At 50.2% G+C, this 19,832-nt stretch overlaps 1 protein-coding gene across 1 annotated transcript in view; it reads left to right on the forward strand.

Moving 5' to 3' along the window:
• The window catches only part of LOC128274904 (uncharacterized), a 39,171-nt gene that overhangs the window by 10,187 nt on the left and 9,152 nt on the right, over positions 1–19,832 (forward strand). Inside the window, exon 2 of the mRNA XM_053013246.1 lies at positions 11,347–11,450. Coding sequence (XP_052869206.1) covers positions 11,347–11,450 — 104 coding nt within the window. The remainder of the gene's footprint in view (positions 1–11,346; positions 11,451–19,832) is intronic.

Raw genomic sequence — 19,832 nt, forward strand, 5'->3', positions numbered from 1 at the left:
CGAGACTTGAAGAGATTCCGAAGGGTGCACGGAGTTCGCAGACGCGCATACCGGTGGCCAGTGATTGATTGGGGCTGCCTGTCTTGTGCGGCGTTGACATTATGTATTTTGACCTCTTAAGCTGCGACGGCTTAGGACTGGCAAGGTAAGATGGCGATTCTACAATATTAATGATTAGCGATAAAATACTCGATTATTTCCAACGTAGTGGTAAGATAATCCCAACAATAATTTAAAGCTAGATTATGCCACGGCTATTCTGGAATTTTACAAATTTTATCATTCACAAGAATAAAAAGATTCTAGACACTAAGAGGTGCCGTGGAACCTTTTCAGCCACGTTTGAGATCACATCACCTTTGCTTTTTGCTTAGTGACTGTGAGCATTTCGGTGCCTGACCTTAGCTCAGAGTGTAATGAGAATGAGATGAGAAAACCCGAGCAGGCCCGGTTTCTATGGAGATTTTTAAAGATTGAGTTCCAGAAAAGCCGATACCGGCATTTTTGAAGAAAGAATATTGACGATTGTTGGATACATGCCTCAACGATGACGTGATAACAATATTAATAGTCTTCCAAAATACGCACGACGACTCTTATCACGGCCATCGCAGCTCATTCCCAACACGGTCCCGTCTCGGTCGAAATCGAAGTCTTCTGCTAACACGCTTATCTCGTCCATCTCATCGCCCATTTGCTAAACGTTGGCAAACTAATGCTAACCGATCGTGAGGTGAAGCAATAGGACGTACGAAATCGATGCTACTACAACAACAGGACGAACGAAGCGAACTCCGAAACTATAATTCACTTTCATCGCCATCAATCGCCATGATTTTTGCGCGATACCTCGACATCCATCAGTCACTGGCAACGGTTTGGACGATCGTAATCGAACCGCAACCGGTTTAACGGCGACTGCAGATTGATCGCCAATGTGCCTTGTGTGCGCATTCTTACGTGACGCAATCAGCGAAAGGATCTGATCGGATCGCGGCATTTTATGGGATACACAGTTTGGTACGAAAACAGATAGTCCTCGAGTCATTCACCCGCCCCGAAAGTTTAACCACCGGCGAATGGGGAACAGCAGTTTATTGCTCTTTTAGCAAGCATAACGGGATCTTCACGCGACCGGCCACGGAGATGGTGGCTATTATGTTGTTTTATTTAATTAAAATGTGGCATAACAGTAATTTTGGAATATTTATTGCTCCCAAAGAGTAGAGGGTCGACCTGTTTAACTATGTTAAGGCCACCAACGGAGAAAGCGGTCAATCGGAACCGAATTTCGCAAGGAGCTGTTTGGCAAAACGATGATGGATGTCGGTGGTGCCTAATGAATGGCATAACCGTTCTAATGACCGTTCGATAACTGCATATTAAGCCCTCGCCCCTGGAATGGATCAATCCCGAACCCGAGTGATCGGGTGTATCGCACCCCATCAATATCTCCGCAGATCAAAGTGAAATTTAATTATACCTTCCACTAAGCTCTGCGGTTGGCGGACTTTATCATCAAACGCTGCCGATGGGGTGAAGTGTTGCAAATTAAAACCCGCGGTGCTGATTGAGCTTCCGGGAAGAGATGGCCGCGATTTAATGGGGCGACAATGATGGGGAACTACCTCGAACGAAACTCCGGAAAACCGCAGTGCCAACGGTGTGCCGACAGCTGAACCGCGGACAGGGTCCCGAAAACCCCGGGCGCTGGGCGCGTTGAGAAAAAAGTTCTCAAATTACCACCGGGAATACGGGCACCGCAAAAACCCACCGGGGCGGGAAGAAAAACAATAACAAAAACAACGCCACGATCTCCGATTCGGTGGTGGTCGCGGCCAAATGTGCCCTAAATCTTCCTGTTACACTGCATTCGGGTGCAGCGTTGCATCACCGCCGGGGGTTGGTGGTGCAGCGATCGATCGAGCGGCGATGAAGATAACGACAGCTCTCTCCGGATGGGTCGCTCCGTATCCGCAACCCTCGCTCGGGAAATTAGTGGCCCGGACAGAACGTTACCCAGAAGCTGTAAAGTCCAGCTGGACACGGAATAGGAGCACATTTTTGGAATATTCCTCAGTTTTTTTTCCCGCTCGACTCAATCTGGCAGCTGGCTGAAAGTTGAGAACTTTGGGCGTTCGAACCCCGTAAAGTGTGGACCGTCAAAGAAGTCGGAGGTGGAAATTCCGTCCAAAAAGAGCCGAAAGGCGATACCGCTAGGCGATCGGATCGGTTGGAATCCTGGGCGCCACCAACCGTTATCTGTGATCTAATTCTAGGCTTCAAACAGAGGAATTGAAACGAATCAATTCTCTCTCTCTCTGTCTCTCTGGTGGAATATATTCTGTTCAACAGAGACATCCAAAACCCTTGCGTTTCGTTCGAGGAACTGTAAGCAAGGCTGCTTCCAACGCAATTGTAGCTCCTGTATCTACACTCCGCAGAGGGAAGCTATAAATCCAATTACTGTTCCGTGGTGGACGGCTTTTGATCTACGTCAAAAGTTTCCGGAATGATACGTCACACCTCGCTCGAGGCGCTTGGGCAATAATATTTTCTCAAACTCAATAATGCGAGACAAATTACTCACAACGGCCGCTTCTCGGTGGCCGTCGTCGGGCAAAAGTCAAGCGCACAACCAACCTGTCAGCGGTCCGTCAATCATGACGCGGGTTGGTCCCTACGGCGGCGCTGAATATAGAGCATCATCCGTGGCAGTCACGCGGACCACAATCACCAAGACACAACCACGCGAAGTGTCACCGAATTCCGGCGCGACCGGAAAAGACGCATTTCGATGCGATTGCCCGCCCGGGGTTGTGGTCATTGAACTCACACACGTTAGCAATGCGCAGTGAAAATATTTCGCAAAACTCCACATCTTAACACATGACCACAAATAAGGATGCCCCAGAGTGGAAGAACTGGCCAACCTACAGAGCGCGGTGATAAGTGCATCCGCTCTGATCGGCAACCGCAATCCAACCGAGCAGAACGAATGGTAATCGGAAATCTATTTATTTCCCTCGCAGTTGGGACTCAATTTGCGGTGCTGCTGGTGCGTAAAACTGGACAAAACAGACTTGGCTTTATAGAGTGCGCGCAAAAGGAGGGAAATGGCGCAATCGAGGGTTGTGCCTCTCTGACCGAAACACATATAAATCCTACACAGCCGTGTGTGTGGGGTGTGCGCAGTCAAAACATGGTCATAATCATAATCCTGGCACCCGATTTGGGGTGCGGTGTTGAGGTGATAAGGCGGCTCTGCAGTTAATGGACTTTCAATTAGGCTCGGGTGGCTTCCTGCTGGTGGTGTCCCCCTATGGTGTGTGATGTGCGGAGTGATAGAAGTACCGGAACCATACCCATAATCGGAATCCATGTCCCCGGGAGAGGCTATCAGTTTGATGAATTGTTTCACTCGCTGACATCCGCAGTGCAAGTGCCGGTGGCACGAATAAATTGAGAGACATAAGGAAGACTTCAGCAGTATAGGGAACTGGCAACTTGGGAACTATGTTTGGAGTGGCGTTTTAGGCAAAATAGTTCACTTAGGACCAATGATGAGTCCCTATGACCTGATAGTCCCTAATGCTGAGATGTCTGCGATCAGCCGTAGAACTCGTTTTTTTGTTTTAAATCAAACGTTAAACACAGAAGTTTTTAAATTCCAAAAATGCGTTATCCAAAAAAACACGCAAACAAGTTATCAAACATTAACTTTCTTGGACACGAACTACATTTAAGCAAGGGAAAATGTAAACAAAATTCCTTCTACGATCGCAACGCATCCCAACTGCGGCAGACAGACACACGGCGCGCAGTATTACCATCGGAATGACAGGAAAACCTCAATTTGCATACAAATTTGGTTAAAAGTCAACAAGCACACAAAAAAGCGCTTCCTACAACATATGTCGGGCGACCAACAAGCCGACGGATGGACGGACGGACGGAGGCTGTGAAGCCTGTGAAATTCCTCCCCAAAAAGGCGGCGTTTAGCCCTGCGTTCGCAGCTCGATCCGACCGTGTTCTCGATCCAAGGGCCCCTCCCTGCCAATGGACGAATAATTTTATTTGATTTCGGCCCAAATATCATTCATTATCACCTAAACGATCCTCCCCGTTTTTTCTCGGGGAGTCATCGAAGGGCTCGCCGATTAATAACATGCCCGATGGACGCCGGGGACATTCTCACATCCGAGAATCGCCAGAGTGCCGCCGAATGCAACCCTTCCAGTCGCTTCTGACAAGGGGCGGGCGCGCAATCATAATCGCCTGTCTGACTGGCCGTGGCTGTTTAAAATTCATCGACCTATTGATTACCGAGGGCCAGAGCGCGCCACAACTTTTTACAACTGACCGGAGCGGCGTCGGCTGCGGTTGCCGATTGACTGCTGCGGTTGACGAAAGTGCGGCTGCGGCGTTGTGGCAACCTGAGAAGCGACGATTTATCTTACGAGTTAATTACCATTGTAAATTGGTCGATTAGCTGTTAAAACCGTTACCGAGCCAAGGGCCGTAACCGAGCCCTTCTTCGGCGCGCCGGAGATGAATCTGGAGCGGTCCCGTTTTCGGTCCCGGGCGGGCGCCTGACATTAAGAAGTTTGTCCACCGCGTCCGGGAGACTGGGACGTGTGGAACTGCGGAATAGGTCACTGGCATCGGATTGCCATCGACCGCTGCTTGGTGTTGGATTCCCGAAGGGATGAATCCTTCATTTTATTGGCCCCAAAACTATCGGCTACCTTCGCCCGGCGGCGATCTTTACGACTCGTGATGCCCGAGGGCCACTGTATCGGAGCGGAACTCTCTCTCTGTCTCGTGCGATGGGTGCGCTTCCCATTAGTCATCCTTCTCGCCTGTTATCGGTTGAAGCTTGCCCTTGCCGACACGTGTTTTGGAATGTTCCGCTTCATGGGGCTTTCCATTTGGATTACGACTCATTCGATTCATTTCTTTTGGAGCTTGATAAAATGTGTATAAATCTGCACGCATAAAACAGTATTAAATGCATGAAAGCGAGTCACCATCAAACATCAACCGAGCGTCTCGTGACATTCTTGTCGGCGCGGGGCCTAGCCGCCTGAGGCCAGGCAGTGCGCTACGCCGGTGCAACGGCCACATATTGGGCGTGAGCAAATGTTTGCCACCCTGACATACATATTTTGTCTGTGCTTTATGACCCGTAATCATTGTTTGCAGACGCGTTGTGGTTGTTGTACGATTGTTGTCTCGGCCCTTTTTGAACGCCCTCTAATTCCGCTTAATTAACCCGCCCCGGCTTAATCCCATGGTTCCGCCAGGGCACAGTTGAAAGGGCACTCGCGGTAATTGGGATCATGCGTGCGCACCTTCAGTCAACATTTGTCAGCATAATCCGGCGCGATAACACGCGAGACACGCCGTGGCATATGTGGCCGGGATTGCGCAACTTTGCTCGAGAAGACATACGCGTTTGCCCTCGTGCGCATTAGGCTGAGATGAGAGAGGCCCGTAATGATCGTGTTTTTTTTATCATCATAATCCTTTTATATTTATGACAGCTTGTTGTCTCTGCAAAGAACCATTAAATGGGAACTATGGTCTCGAGCGCGCTGAGGGGCGCCATTCGAATGCGCATCGTGGCGCACTTTCACCAAATCGAATTACCCGGGGCTTAACCCAGTTCTGTGATCAAAGATGTAAATCCCTTTCGCAGATACAAAGAAACCAGCTAAAACATATTCAAATTGCTTTATTATTCCCAAAAACATAATCCCTCTGTCCGAGAGGCCCACACACAAGCACACAACTTTCTTCCGGACGATGTACGAAAAGACAACACAAAGCAACGATCCTGGGGAGGGACCACACCAACGCCAGAAACCACCTTAATTGATTGGTCAACAGTTGGCGTAGCTTCCCCAATTTTACTGCCTCTTTTGGCGACCCACAAAACCACAGTTCTGTCGATCGCCGATCGCCGGTTTGCAATTTATTGGTCCCTTCAACCAATTTATGCCTTTCGCCGTCCCTACGCTGCCACTGGCCACAACATATCAGCTGACACAGACCCAGCGGCCCAAAGATGTGTAACGGGACTCCGTCGTCGGTTCAGCTGATTTCAATTTCGCGGTCCTGATTCTCAGACGTTCTCCGAGCGTTGTGGGCCTCTCAGGTGTAATCTTTTCTTTTTGGTTCTTATCTTGGCCGGGGGCCAGTTATGTCCCAGGCTGGTCCACGGATGAGATTATTTATGTCCGAAAACGGAAGATGGTTGCGATTTTCCAAGGCTTGACCTAAACGGACACTGTGGTCCAAGGATGTTGCCGATCGTGCCACGCTTTGACGCGCAACTGTAGCCGCACGCTTCGAATATCTGTCATAAATGTCCCTTTAGTTTGAATTATTTCATGGCCCAAAAATAATGATCAAATTGCGCCTGGCATTCCGCGGGATTTCTTCCATCTCGGTTTTCGGTGCGTGTTCGCGAACGAACGCAATACATTCGCTTACAACTTGTTGCAGCACCGGTGCGTGCAGCTTTACATCTCCGTTCGATTTTCGATCCGTCTCCGCTGATAACTCGGCGGGGCGTTTTACTTAAACGACGGCAACTTCAATTGATTGTGGTCGATGTAATGACAGCCGGTAAATTTATGGCCCAACCGATTGGCACCGCAGCACCGTAAGTGGGCTCAGATTACGATTCGGCACCGTATGGAAAGTAATTCCCGACGGTGTGTACCTTGCTTCTACGTTTCTTTTTGTTTATTTAAATTACGTTTTCATGTTTCGGCACTGAACGAGACAGAAGCACTACAAGAAAGTGATGGAACCATGGCGCTGACCGCTCATAGTCACCAAAAATGTTTTCTGAAGATAAAAGCGAAAAGGAGACCTAAAATTTGGTCTTTTAATTGAGCAAAGGATTCAGCGTATAGGCAAAAAAGGACAGCAAACAAGCCGTGCATTCCATCTTCCCACTTCAGGGGTCGCTTCTTAAAACATGGTTCACTTTCTGGAGCACCTGCGGACCGGCGACGACAACAAGCCGCCCAGGATCGCGCGCACAACACGCGCGTAATCGAACCCTCGCCAACGGAATCCAGTTACCGTCTAATAATTCTTCTGCCCCAAACGAGATCGGTGATCAGCGGAAAAAAACAAACAAGAATTCGATCACCACCCCTATCGCGATCACGGAATCTTGCTGTCGGCAAAAGTAATCACGACCAATTACGAGCGTCGTTGGCGGGACGGACACGGGTCCGGGAAAAAAGTGAAATGATTTTCGGGACTTTTTACTGCCGTCAAGTCGGAGTCGGAGTCGGAGCCGCTGGCGACAAAATCGCATCTGTCGATCGACAGGCAGATCAGCTGCGTCGCGTGTGTCGCGATCTTCGGTCCGGACAACGCTGCAACAGTGGTTAAGGTTAAGGTTAGGAGCGGTCCGGCCGGCGAAGAGCAGCTCAAGAGCAGCATAAAAATAAACTACTTAAAAAGAAAAGCCAACCGCCGCCTGATGGCTGATTGGACAGCCCCGGAGTGTGCCCCGAGCAACACACCCGACCCGATTGCCTGGGTGGAAACTGGTTTTGGGAAGCCAAAGGGAACATCACTTGGACCTGGGACACGCAAAATTGGATAAATTGGGCAAGTGCTGTGCGCTCAGAACGCTAGTCTCATCATTTTCGACAAAGATGCACTCTGCGCTCGTTTGCATGCGCTACACTCGTTTTACTTTCAATACTGTCACCACCCCGAGGGGATGAGCACATCCTTGGCCATTACCGGCACCGGATCGTGCTGGTTTGCACATCATCACGCGAACGTTAACAATCTGGTGGATTTGGTGTGGCGATTTCAAGATCTTTCATCGCTGATACCCGAGATCGATCGATTGACCAATTTTCTTCCGATCGTCGATCACCGAGCGAATAATAAGCACCCGCGAGGTAGCCGTGTTTATTTTGAGCGAACTAATGTACAGGGCACGGCAAAAAAAAAATGATTTCCCATAAATGCGCCATCGGTTCAATCGAAGCCGCACGCAGCAGGCGTAAAGAAACTGTCACGCAACACCCCGTTATTTGCGGAACCAGCACGTTTAGGCGGGTCCCGATAATTCGCACACATCCTGGCCGCGCCTGCCATCAACCACATTTTCCCACATAATTTCCGATGGTGGGGCTTTCACGTCAAAATTGGCGTTTAATAAATTGTCGCTTTTTGGACGCCGCGCAACGCAGGCACAGCACAAAAACTGCTGGACAAGATCGATGAATTAAGTTTTTAACTCAACCAGTTGCGAGGATGTTGTCACCAATTTTTCACAACTCTTCCTGAGCGCAAGCGTACGCAAGAAGGATTCAAGTGCCGAGTAAACGGCCTGCAAGATTTACGATGTTCGGTCAGTGGGCCATTATGTTATTATTCATTCCGAAGGCTTCTGGCGGTTCCGCCGGATAAATTAACTCGCCGAGGAACGCGTTCCGCGAACTTCACCGGTTACCCCAGGCCGTCGGCGGACGAAACCTGGACCTGGACTGCCAAGAGACGCCACTGTGTGACCGGTAGCGCTGAAACAATGTTGCATCCTTTCCATGCCACAGCATGATTATGGAACGCGAGTGCGATAAGCGCGGTTAAGTGTGAATGGACAGCGAAGAGTAAACCTGATAGGCAGCAGCACAATGTATGACCTACATGACGCGCTTCGATGGAGTGGAGATGATTCTTTTGCAAAGCAGGAAATTAAGCCTAAAAGGGCAAAATAGTGTGAATCGAAAACTCAGCTGATTGAAATTCCAAATGTTACTTTGATCAGTTTGGGGATTTGCCTGACGGACAAGTTTGCGCTCTTAAATAAAAGAGTACTTGATGGATTGAAATTTGAAATCCCCATAATAGACATTTTACGTGTTAAGACGTGTTTTTACGTGTAAGTTAATTGTACTGATCCTCCCCAAACGAACCCAGTTTCCATGCCGCGGCCGACTGATAAGTTAAACCATAAATCATAACACCAACACGGCACGATGATCGGAGTATGTTCCGCCAAAGTGCAAAAAACCGGTAACTTCCTGCCCGTTTAGTCCACACGATCCCGTAAACGGTCGCGGTCTCGCCGTTTCTGCAAGACGAGAAAATAAGACGCTCACCGTAATTACATAATTTTTGAACCATTTTCATTTATTTTTTCTTCTGTTGCGTTACCCTTTTAACTGTCCGCCCATGGCCACATGACTTTTCTTTTCGCACCCCAAACGATGGCGTGTTTAAATGTTTAAACGGTACTCGCACTCCACTCTCGGGGATCGCTCAATTTGAGTTCATCGATGCAGCATCATCATCATCATTACCATTATGGCACCATCAATTGTCGGGCACTTTTCTGGCGCTGGTAGTGGGTTAAAGAACGAACGGATTTCTCAAAGACACGTGGATTACTGTTTTTTCGTTAGTCCGCTGTGTCTTCCCTTCAGGTCAAATCGTTCGGACGAGGTACCCCAAAACGAGGTGGAATAAAGAAATTTTTCATACACAAACTACGCCAGGCCTCGCGGCGATCGATTTCGTGGACTGCCCCTTTCTTTTCGCATCTCAATCATCGATCGACACAAGCTCCAACGAGTTCCTTTTTTTCTTTGCTCCTGCTGCTCGATTAACGGACTTAATTATGACGTTTCCAACTGCATTCCGGTGCATTCCAGACCGCTGCTGGTCTGCGCTGTGCGAAAGGAATCCCCTCATGCAATTAATGAGCTCACGCTTCGTGCGCGAACAGGAACGCCCAAATTGGGATCGCATGCGTTTACAATCGCGACAATCGCGACGCGAAACGAGTTGGGGAAACAGCGAGAGAGAAAAGCGAAAACCCAGGGCCGGGAAACCCGCAACGTGTTCGCCACCCAAGCAGGCCCAGGCCTGGCGTTTTTCTGGCGTCGTTTGACCGAACGGCGCGCCGGGAATTTGGAATTGGGCCATGCATTAAAGTAATTTATCAATTTGCGGACAGGTTTTTGGCTTTTTTTGGGAACGGTGATGGTGTGGTCACCAAAAAAGTTCGATCGAAAACATTCGCGTAATGCGTGGCCGGACGGAACGGAACGGTCGTCGCGACATAAATTATGCGACCGACGAGGCGACCGGAGAAGGAACAGGTTTTGCGTTTTGCAACATAATTGTTCGGCATAGAATGGGTGCTCGGAACGAGGGAGAAAGTGTATTTCAGTTAGTTTAACTCTGAGTTAAGCTAACCCCATTGACGTCTTTGCTGGGCGAATGCAAAAAAATCAATTAACCGTAATTAACAACTAGGACTTGATCAATCAATCATTGCAGGCCAGTCTTTGGCAATCGCTTCGGACGTCTGGTAACCCATTAATCTTGCCGTCGCACCATGCTGGCGCTTCGGCCTCGAGTTTGAATTTTGTGTCATTAAAAAACAGCGACCACAATCCGATTCGATCGCACCTTCAACCTCCTCAATTGCTGGGATGTAGATTTATTGACCCTTTTCTACGTACACCATAATCGATAGGTCACCCAAACAGTGAAACACTTCACTCAACAGCGGCAAACAAAAACCCATCAATTTACTTACCAGGATGCACTTTGACACATTCATCACCCTCAAAAGCTGCTCCTAAATGATTATCATTAATCATTGGGCGTGTCGCCGCCGCGGTTTAATTCAATTTGCTCGATTTAAAGTCGACCCGAGTGCATCCCCGAATCATCAATCATTTCACGGTCACCGGTCGGCCGTTGCGCAATCGCAAGCCGAATGGCGGGATGTGCAACGTTTTTTATGAGTGAAACCCGATAACACCGCCGAACCGAGCGGACCGGCGGTTTGTTTGCTTAAGCGGGAGGGCACTGCACCTTAAATTTGTGACCTGCCCCAACCGAGACTTCGTGAGCCCTGCAATTCGCCGCAATCGCGCTGCTGACGTTCTTCTGACGCGCAGCAACCGGCGAAAAGATGACGTTTGCTTTTTCGGGTTTCCCGCGCTGTCAGCATCTCAGTAGACTCAGGGGGCGCGCGAATTTTTCGCAAACACCGGCCGCAGGGGGAAGACGTGCCGTCTATCAGGTAGCACCTCGCTCCGCTTCAAGTGGTCTTTTTGCCACGCCAGAATGTGGGTAAAGTGCATCGTCGTGTCCAGTGGCCAGATAAGACCACGTTTTTCGATTTCTGTTGCCGACGACGGCTGTTTACTCCCGGTGCACGCGTCGTCGGCGGTAATCTGCCGGAGAGCGCGCCGGGTCTCGCTTTCTTCTTTTGCTCTTAAACTGACTGCCTGTCCACGACGTGAAACCCCTAACCTAACAAATCTGCTTTATCTTCCTTTCTAGCGATTCTACAGCGGACCACTGTCGGGATCGGACAGATCAAAATCCAAGCCGTTGCGACGTGCCTGTTCCTCTGCATGGATACCTGCGGCAGTGTCTACGGTTCGGTAAGTAACCCAGAACAAACCGTCCGCCCGGCCGCGGGCCATTAGCATACTGGAACAATATCGATTAGAAGTTCATTAAGCAAAGTGCGGCGCTACACGACCGACTGATGTAAAGGGCCGCCGACGACTCGTTTCGGCGGCTCGGCCTATCACGGAGCAATCGAATGCGATGGCGGACAGGACAGCCGAAGGAACACACTAACACTGTGCCGCGAAAGTTCCACCCGCCGAGGGTTTCTGCTTTCCTCACGGTGAAGAAAGCGGCCCTTAGCGGCCCTTCTCGAATCCCGAATCCGGCCCACGGGTACACATCGAACGGATTCAATTGATTCCGCCCTGTGGCGTCACTCGAGCAATTTAAGGCGTCGATTCAAGACCCGACACTGGGCTCGGATCGCGTCCCCTTATCGGTTCGATCTAAATATTTGATCTAACCTTTTTTTTCCCTCTTCCTGTTGATAGAATAGCCCCGGGCGTCGGATGCGGCTTCTCGGAATGTTGCGCCCCCCTTTCTAGGATTTAATTTATGTCCCGCCACGAGCCTTTCGAAAACACAAAACAATTGTCTATCGATGGGAGGCTATTAGAAATCAATAAACCGTTCGCGGTCACCACCGAGACCAGACTCCAGGCGCCACCCGTCCCACGTTTGGGATCCTTGTAACGAGTCCTGCCCTTTACACACACCGCGGGGGGACAAGGTCCCATCGAATTCCAGATTTTATTCTCCTCCGTAAGCCCTTTCTTGCCCGTCCTTGCCGTCCTTCGAGCTTGCTGGGTTTTGAAGGGCAAAAGGCTCACTCTATCGGTCGCATTTTAATTTCGAATAATGGCCCAACAAGGGCCGCCTACAGACAGGACGTCCCTTCGGCTTCCTCGAAGCCGAAGCCGGTGCTGCACGTCCAGCGGTGCGCACCGCTGGGACTTGACTGTACTTGACACACAAACAAACAAAACGAGAGAAAAAGGTGGAAAACAAATACTGTGGCCAAAGCTTTTTGCTTTTCTCACTGTGTGTTTCCCGCCGCTGGAAGTGAACCGACCGAGCGAAGGTACTTCACGCTTGACGGCAGAAATACTTTCGGGATTTCCACCGTTCGCCCTTCGCAAGGCTTCGCAGGACGTGGTTCACGTGGCGCACACGAATGCGAAGCGGAGGTCACTGACCTCGGGTGCGCGTGCCGGCCGGCCGGCCGGCTTGTGGAGAAGGTCAAGAAGGAATGTGGTATCCATGGTTCACACTCGAGTCCACCTGGGGACATCTACAACGTTTTTGCTTGGGTCGGTGATTTTCACGAGCCCTGCGTTGGGATTTTAATTAAACTTTCAACTCTGCGCTGTGATAAGGTCCGAAAGCCTAAAATATGCACGAGACTTGGGTGGCCACTGTGTAATCCCACGACGCTGCTTCAAAATGAGGAGGCTTTACTCTGGCAAATTGTTTGGTCGTGGCTCTTGCGGAAGGCCGTGGTGGCTCATTGCCGCACCGCGTTTTCGATGTTTATCTGAGCATCAGAATGTTGAACAACAGTTGTCTATCCCTCCCGATGCCATTGACATTGTCATTGATAATGGCCCTTGAAACGGCAAAAAACATCGCCCTATTGAGTGGAGAATCAGATAGAAACCAATTTCAAAGTCCCTTCGCTGGCATATTTCGAAAGGCTGCGCCGATTAGCTGCTACGTTGCGTTGTTTCGGATCAATGGGATTTTAACGCACACACAATCACGAAAACGCCACTCCAAAAGGCGGACATTAGGCCGAACCGGAGCGTTTGTATGCCGGTAGTCGGTACTTTTCGAAGATGAAGCGGAAAAGTGAAAGTGTCCGAGGCGTAACCTTTCATCAGAGCTCCGTCAGACCGAGAGTCGACCTACAACAACTGTGTCCGATTCGGGCGGCAAGGGGGATCTAACGTCTTGTCTGTGACTGACAAATTGCCCCCCGAAAACTCCTCTCGATGTTTGCCACTTTCGTGGCAGGCTCATTCATCTCAATAAAGCCGACATCCGCGGGGAGCGTGGCCGAAAACAGGCCAGCTGTGTTGTCCCAAGCATTAGCCGCGCTTCACTAGACTTCAACGCGAGTTTGGAACCGATTCTAGGAACCGCTTAGAGGCTGCTGACCAAAAATCAGCTTCAGTTTCATTGAATTTGTCACACAAAGCGATTTAGGGACATCTTCCAATTCTGCACACAACTAAGCGCGTCCAAACGACGAGATGTATCCGGTGCTCCCTGGCCAGATCGTCAGATTGTGGACGATGACGATCGCATCGGTCTTCATCAACTGCTCCTCCTCTTATTACTTGAGCGAGTGCTCAACCAGCTCAACTGAATGCTGCTTGTAATGCTGCCATTTTATGACCTCCAATAAACCGCGTCCATCCACAAACCGTCGCTCCGTCCCTGTGAGTGAGTCAATAAAAACCAATCTGCCAAAAAACACACGGTTAGATAATTTCGCACATCAGCGCGCGCCTTATCTACTCGAGCGTCATAGAAACGGGTTGCGGGGACATGTCTTGCGGGACTTGAACTGGCTTGAACTCGGGAATCGCACGTCAGGACATGTGAGTATAGTAAACGTTAAGTCCCCATTAAGCTGATTGCTGATGTGTTTATTCCCGTTCTCGGCTCGTCAGCTCGTCCCCGAAATTGGTTTCGGTCCGCGCAGAACAACGGTACCCAGCAGCCCAAATCGAGTTATGACAGCAGCGCTTAATTTAAGTCCACACACTCCCGCCGCGTTCGTTCCGGATCGGAATCCCGCGGTGGAACGAATCGGCTACTGAACCGCCTCCGGAACAGGCGCACAGCCGACTGTCACTCTGAATTAATGTTCGATCGCGCGCAGCGCGCTTCAGGAACAGAGTGTCTCGGCCAGCTAATCGGCCGCGGTACGGCCGGCTTCTTCTTCGACTTTCTCCGGACTTTCGCTTTCAGACACTGGTTGGCTGGCGGGCTGGCTGGCCATCCAGCTCCTAACCGTGGCGCACTCCGTCTAATGGACGGGTGACGATGATTAGAATAATAATCGCCAGATGAACCGTGTCTTTCCGGCGTCCCACCAGAGAGACCACGTCCTGGGTGCATATTTAGTGGATTCTCTCGCTCTCTCTGTCTGTCTGTCTGCACGCCGGGAGTGACAATTTTCTGATTCGGTGCGCCCTACGAAATGATGATTGACAACTTCTGCGCTGCGCTGCACTGCGCTCTAGGCTCTAGCCCTACGCGGTGTCACTGGCCTGGGAAGCGACCAGCGACGTGGACGCGACGCGACAAGTGCAACAACCGCATGGGCCGGGCCCAGAAGCAAGATCGCACAGGGGCCCTGTCTAGCCTAGAGTTTCCGTGTGTGTGGCTGATTGAAATTGATATGTTTATGGGAGTGTGCATTGTGCCGCCAAACAGTGTGTCCGCATGACGCAATCATCGGGATCCGCCCGTTTTCCGGGAACCTCCCGAGGAACCCGTCCCGGGGGCCGGGAAATCAATTAAAAGCGCGCGCACGCATTCGAATACCGTTTAATGAAATTGACTCTAATCCTGCACTTGATTAGCGTGACTAAGGCGGTGCGCGCCTCCGTGGCGTGCCGCGATTCGATTCGAGTCCGGTTTTCAGCGCCTCCGCCCGCCAAAGGCGATCAGAGACACAGGACACAAGAATGACGTGATGGGCTTTGGTTACGGACGATTTTGGAGACTGCCGGAGAAGGGCCTTCAGACATAATGAGTGTCAGAAAATAAGTTGCTTGTAGGGGAATAGGGGAAACGACATTATTATCGACTTCTCATTCAGATGTCTTCGAACGCTGCTCCTCGAGGGGACACCTTCAAATGAGTCTGTCAGAAATCATCGAAACGTTTCCATCCCGTTAACGAGTTACCGTTTCATGACCGCAAAGGCACTTCAAAAAACCCACAGGCTGCTGTAGGAACTGGGCAGCAGTACACGTTAAAGCCTCAAAAGACATTGCGAATTATGTCAAACTGAGTCGCGGTGCAAATCTGTTGAGCTTTCTGTTTAAGATTTACGATGAAGGTCTTCACTTGAAACGGCATCGTGAGAAGCTGGTGAATGTTAAGATTATCGCCAACCAGAACAGTAAAACAGATGCGGTGCGATCGCTGATATGTTGGGCCTTTCTCCGAGCCGGTGGCGCCGAACGCCTCTCGGAAATCAGCTGTTTTAATCTTTAGATGCCCCAGACTGCCAACCTCACCGGCCTTATCGCTGCTAATTCAGCGGCATGTTTTCAAAATCTCTCTAATTTTATTGCCGCACAGACGTGAGTCACATTTGAAGTTGCTTTACGAGACGCGGCTTTCGTTTTACTGGATCTCTCCCGTACAACGTCCCGTTTACTTGAACTCTCCTTGATCTCCGGCGTCGACAACAGCTCCAGGAAGACAGGGTGGTTGACAATTGCATCGAGTCGGATGGGTGCAACCTTCATGTGAGTCGATTGCGCATCGCATTCTGTCCCGTCCCATGCCGTGCGGCGCAAGTGTTAATAATATTGATTAACATCATTACACTGATAGCTCTCGATTTCTTAGCACCCCAGACCGGGACGGCCGGCCGGTGCCGATGGCCGTTACTTTCTTAGCGCCCGATTTCCTGATAACCAGCATCTGTGAAGAGGTTCCGATGAACACAACGCCACGACGCCTTTTTCCTTTCTTCCTTTCTTTTTGGAACCTTGCAGGAGGAAACTATACTTGAACCCGTGAGTGGCCGCGGGACCGTTTTCTCTTTCTTGTGGAATATTTGACAAAGCTGTTAACGGTCGTCGCGTGAAAGGAGACAGAAAAGGGATCACGGCACCGACCGAACCCAGCGCACTGTAATCGATATCAATTATGACAATCGAACCAGTTCGGCCTGACCGTGTGGCCACCGGGGCAACCTCACCCACCGAGTGTGTCGCTGCAGGGGAGTCGCGTTCGTTGTGGCGAAGGCTGGTGTCTGATAAATGACAAGACCCTACACCAAGAGATAACGCCCTTCTTCGAAGAACGACCGATTCTGGGTCCGTTTCAGCCACGCAAGGTTGCATTTTTCGGAGATTTCCAATAGGGAGACGTCAAAAATTTGCATCCCATTTGCAAGAACACCCTTCACGAGATCGCTCATGTACTCTGGGACCGAGGCCTTGGAATAACTGTACTGCGTTCGGGTTGCATAAGAAACTGGTCATTATACGGCTGGTCTTCTACAAAAAAAATACTAACCAACAACCAAATCAACCATTATTAATCTTGTCACATGGACCATGTCGACGACGAGCACGGCACCGGCTGGCCCGGCGGACATTCCCTCCCGGGGAGAACACGTCTCGGGAGAAAACACTAAAACCTCTCCAACGCGGCCCGCGATGGGGTTCCTCTCTGGCATCTCTGGAAAACGGGGAATAAAATTAATGTGAAACCGAACCAAATGGAATGCATTACCTTCATTAGGGGCAGTATTACATTTTTCAAACCAACACACGCCCCGACTCCGGATCACATAACCTCCAAATGCTGCTGGTGGCCGTCACACTGACCGAGCGTAGCGAGCGACCGCGGCTCTCCCGGGAAGCCCTTGGGGTCCCTTTTTTTGGGCTCCCACACGATGAGGTTCGATTTTGGTCGAATTTTCTCCTGAGTCTCTCATCGCGACACAGGCGATTGATGGTTGCTTCCAGCATGCCCCATGATGCCTGTGACATGTCAATCGAACGCGCGACACCGTACACGGATTTAATTAAGCAGAAGATTGAGATATTGAACCTATCGCATGTTGACGCTTCTCTGTAACGCTGTTCTCGGACCCGCATCCGTTGTCCCCGGACAGGGAGCGTCCACTTCACCTAAAACAGAAGTAAGAGCGTTTCTGATGGATGCCAAACTCGACGAAGAATTAGTCACCAGATGCCTAACGTCCGCACGCCGCCGTCAATCTTTCTCCCCAGCTCGGGGCTTCCGGCGCAAGATTTATGCGCAACGATCAGATCGGTGGACTTGAAAACCACGGAAAGGCTGGTGATGCACAAATCTGCATCAATTAATCATGGCGTCTGATCAAATCGGTGTCCCGGGGCGTCCCTCGGGGATTAAGGCATCAAAATGCCAACGATCGTTTGGGGACCGTTTCCTGTGGCAACAGTTAACACCTTCGGGGGGCATGGAAACACTGTGGGTTGCAGTGTGCCTCCCACCTGCAACGTCCAGCCCGTTTTGGGCGGAACATTAATCTTTGCCTAATTAAGGGCCGACGTTGTTTGACGATGCGAAAACGCCTACGAACGATGCCTCCGTTATGTTCCTGGAACCGCGATCTTGTTTTGGGAACTCAGGAACGCGGTGAACGTCAACGAAAGGGTTGGAATCGTAGTAACCAATTTTTCCTCTTCTTTAACGGCTGTAGTGACTGTACGAAGCTACTCCACCATAGCAACCGTTGCAGCTCAAACTTCGAATTGACGTTTTGATTCGCGATGACAGCAAAAGTCACAACGGATTAGTAACTGTACATGACATCGGGATGATGATAAACATTGCACCCAATTAATCATTCCGCTCGAGAACGAAATAAATTGGATCTGAAGCTGGTTGGTTGACCATTTGAAGGTTTTACGATTTAAACCGATATTAGCGTACAGCGCCACTTGGATGTCTCTTCCTTACTCGAACCCAAATACACACACAAATTAAAGGCTGCTGCTGTTTGTTTTGATCTAAAATGGCCCTCACTGTGTTTGCTTTCTTTTCTCGCTCTCCTATTGTTTGTCGAGAAAAGCCCGGTAAAGACGCGGAAAACCCGGCTGACGGTCACTGACACTGACACCTCGAAACAAGGTGTCGACGAGCATTCGGTTGCATTTTCCCAACCATTAAACCGGCGGAATGCGAAGGACTGCCGTAGAGTGTGTGTACGTGTGTCTAGAGAGCATGTGGCTCTCCACCGGAATCTAAACATGCCACAACATGTGTTTGACATTGATGCGCCACGCCTCGCCTCGCCTCTAGGTCCCGCGCAAGAAGCTGAATCTAACGCATCTTCTGGGTCGTCAGGCTGCAAGGCGCGCGCGTAATTGAACTTCAGCCCGCAAGCGAGGTCGAGGGCCGCGCAGTGACCCTCGCCGGGGAAAAGTGGAAAAGTTGATATGTTAATTTCGGCGTTCCCTTCCCTGGGTCAAACCCTCCGCGTGGCACGTCCTCTTCCGAGGGGGGAACCAGACCGCAGTGGTGTAGTGTGATGGGTTTATTTCGGTTTAAATACGTGTAATCCTATTTTAATCCAGTTTTAATGATGCGCTTCAAGTGCGACCCCCGTGGTATGTAGTGGTGGTGGCGCACCAACACGGGACGGGACGGAACCGTTTTTTGGGTTTTAATTTATTGCATTGCATCGAATGTTTCAATGTGTCTCTCCACGAAGGGTGAACACAGCGTTGCGTTTTTTTCCCCCATTGTTTGTACGGGTGATGTTTATGTTTTCTCTCTCCGCGCGCTATCGTACGGCAGAGTATCGATATCGGATGCCGCCGCCGGTCAATGTGGGGGCTTTGATCAATTTATTTACACTCGTGTAAACAGGGAACGTTCCGTTCTAGGCATCGACACGACATTAAGTATCAATTGGGCCCGACAAAGTTCGGCAATCAAATTAATTCGCCACAATGGTCCTTACCATTGACGATCGTTAATTTTTATTCCCTTTTTTTCTGGTCACTTTCTGATGGCGATGGCGCCAGCGATGACCTATGCTTTCCGGTGGTGGCGCACAGCAGCAGAAGGGAAGAAGGGAAGAACACACACTAAACTACTCCCGGTGCCCTGCCGGAGAAGCCAAAATCGATAAATCATTCCCCGGGACCGTGTAGTTTTATGTGCATTCGGTCGGTGACGACCCCATCGGTGTCTGCCGCTGCAATCCCTTACCCCGGATCGGGATGCAAATGCCTTGCTAGCGGCGAGTTACGAGTTTCCCGGGAATCCTTGGACCCGGTGAACGAAAAAAAACAACCGTGATAGGAAACCACTAAACACGCCAGGTCTGCCATAATTATCGTGGAACTGTCCTTCGCTTGGCCCCGCGTGGCGTTTCAACTCTTCTGCTACTACGAAAGGTCATAAATTATATCAGTTTTTTTTCATTCGCCGGGACAAAGTCTGAACTTTTGTTTTTTGTTTATTCTATCTGCCAGTCGACATTCCGAACGGCAAGATGCCACCGATTTGATACGGCAACGGTCGTGGAGTTTCGGTTACGGGGGATTCACCTCAAATCAAGATGACTTAATTAAGCGCCAAGCGTTCGCCCAATTGGTGCTCTCGAAGTGATATCATACGGCGTTTAGCTGGATTAGCCAGAACGCTACGATTTTTTT

This window comes from Anopheles cruzii, chromosome 3 (genome assembly GCF_943734635.1).
Source record: "Anopheles cruzii chromosome 3, idAnoCruzAS_RS32_06, whole genome shotgun sequence".
NCBI classification, from domain to species: domain Eukaryota; kingdom Metazoa; phylum Arthropoda; class Insecta; order Diptera; family Culicidae; genus Anopheles; species Anopheles cruzii.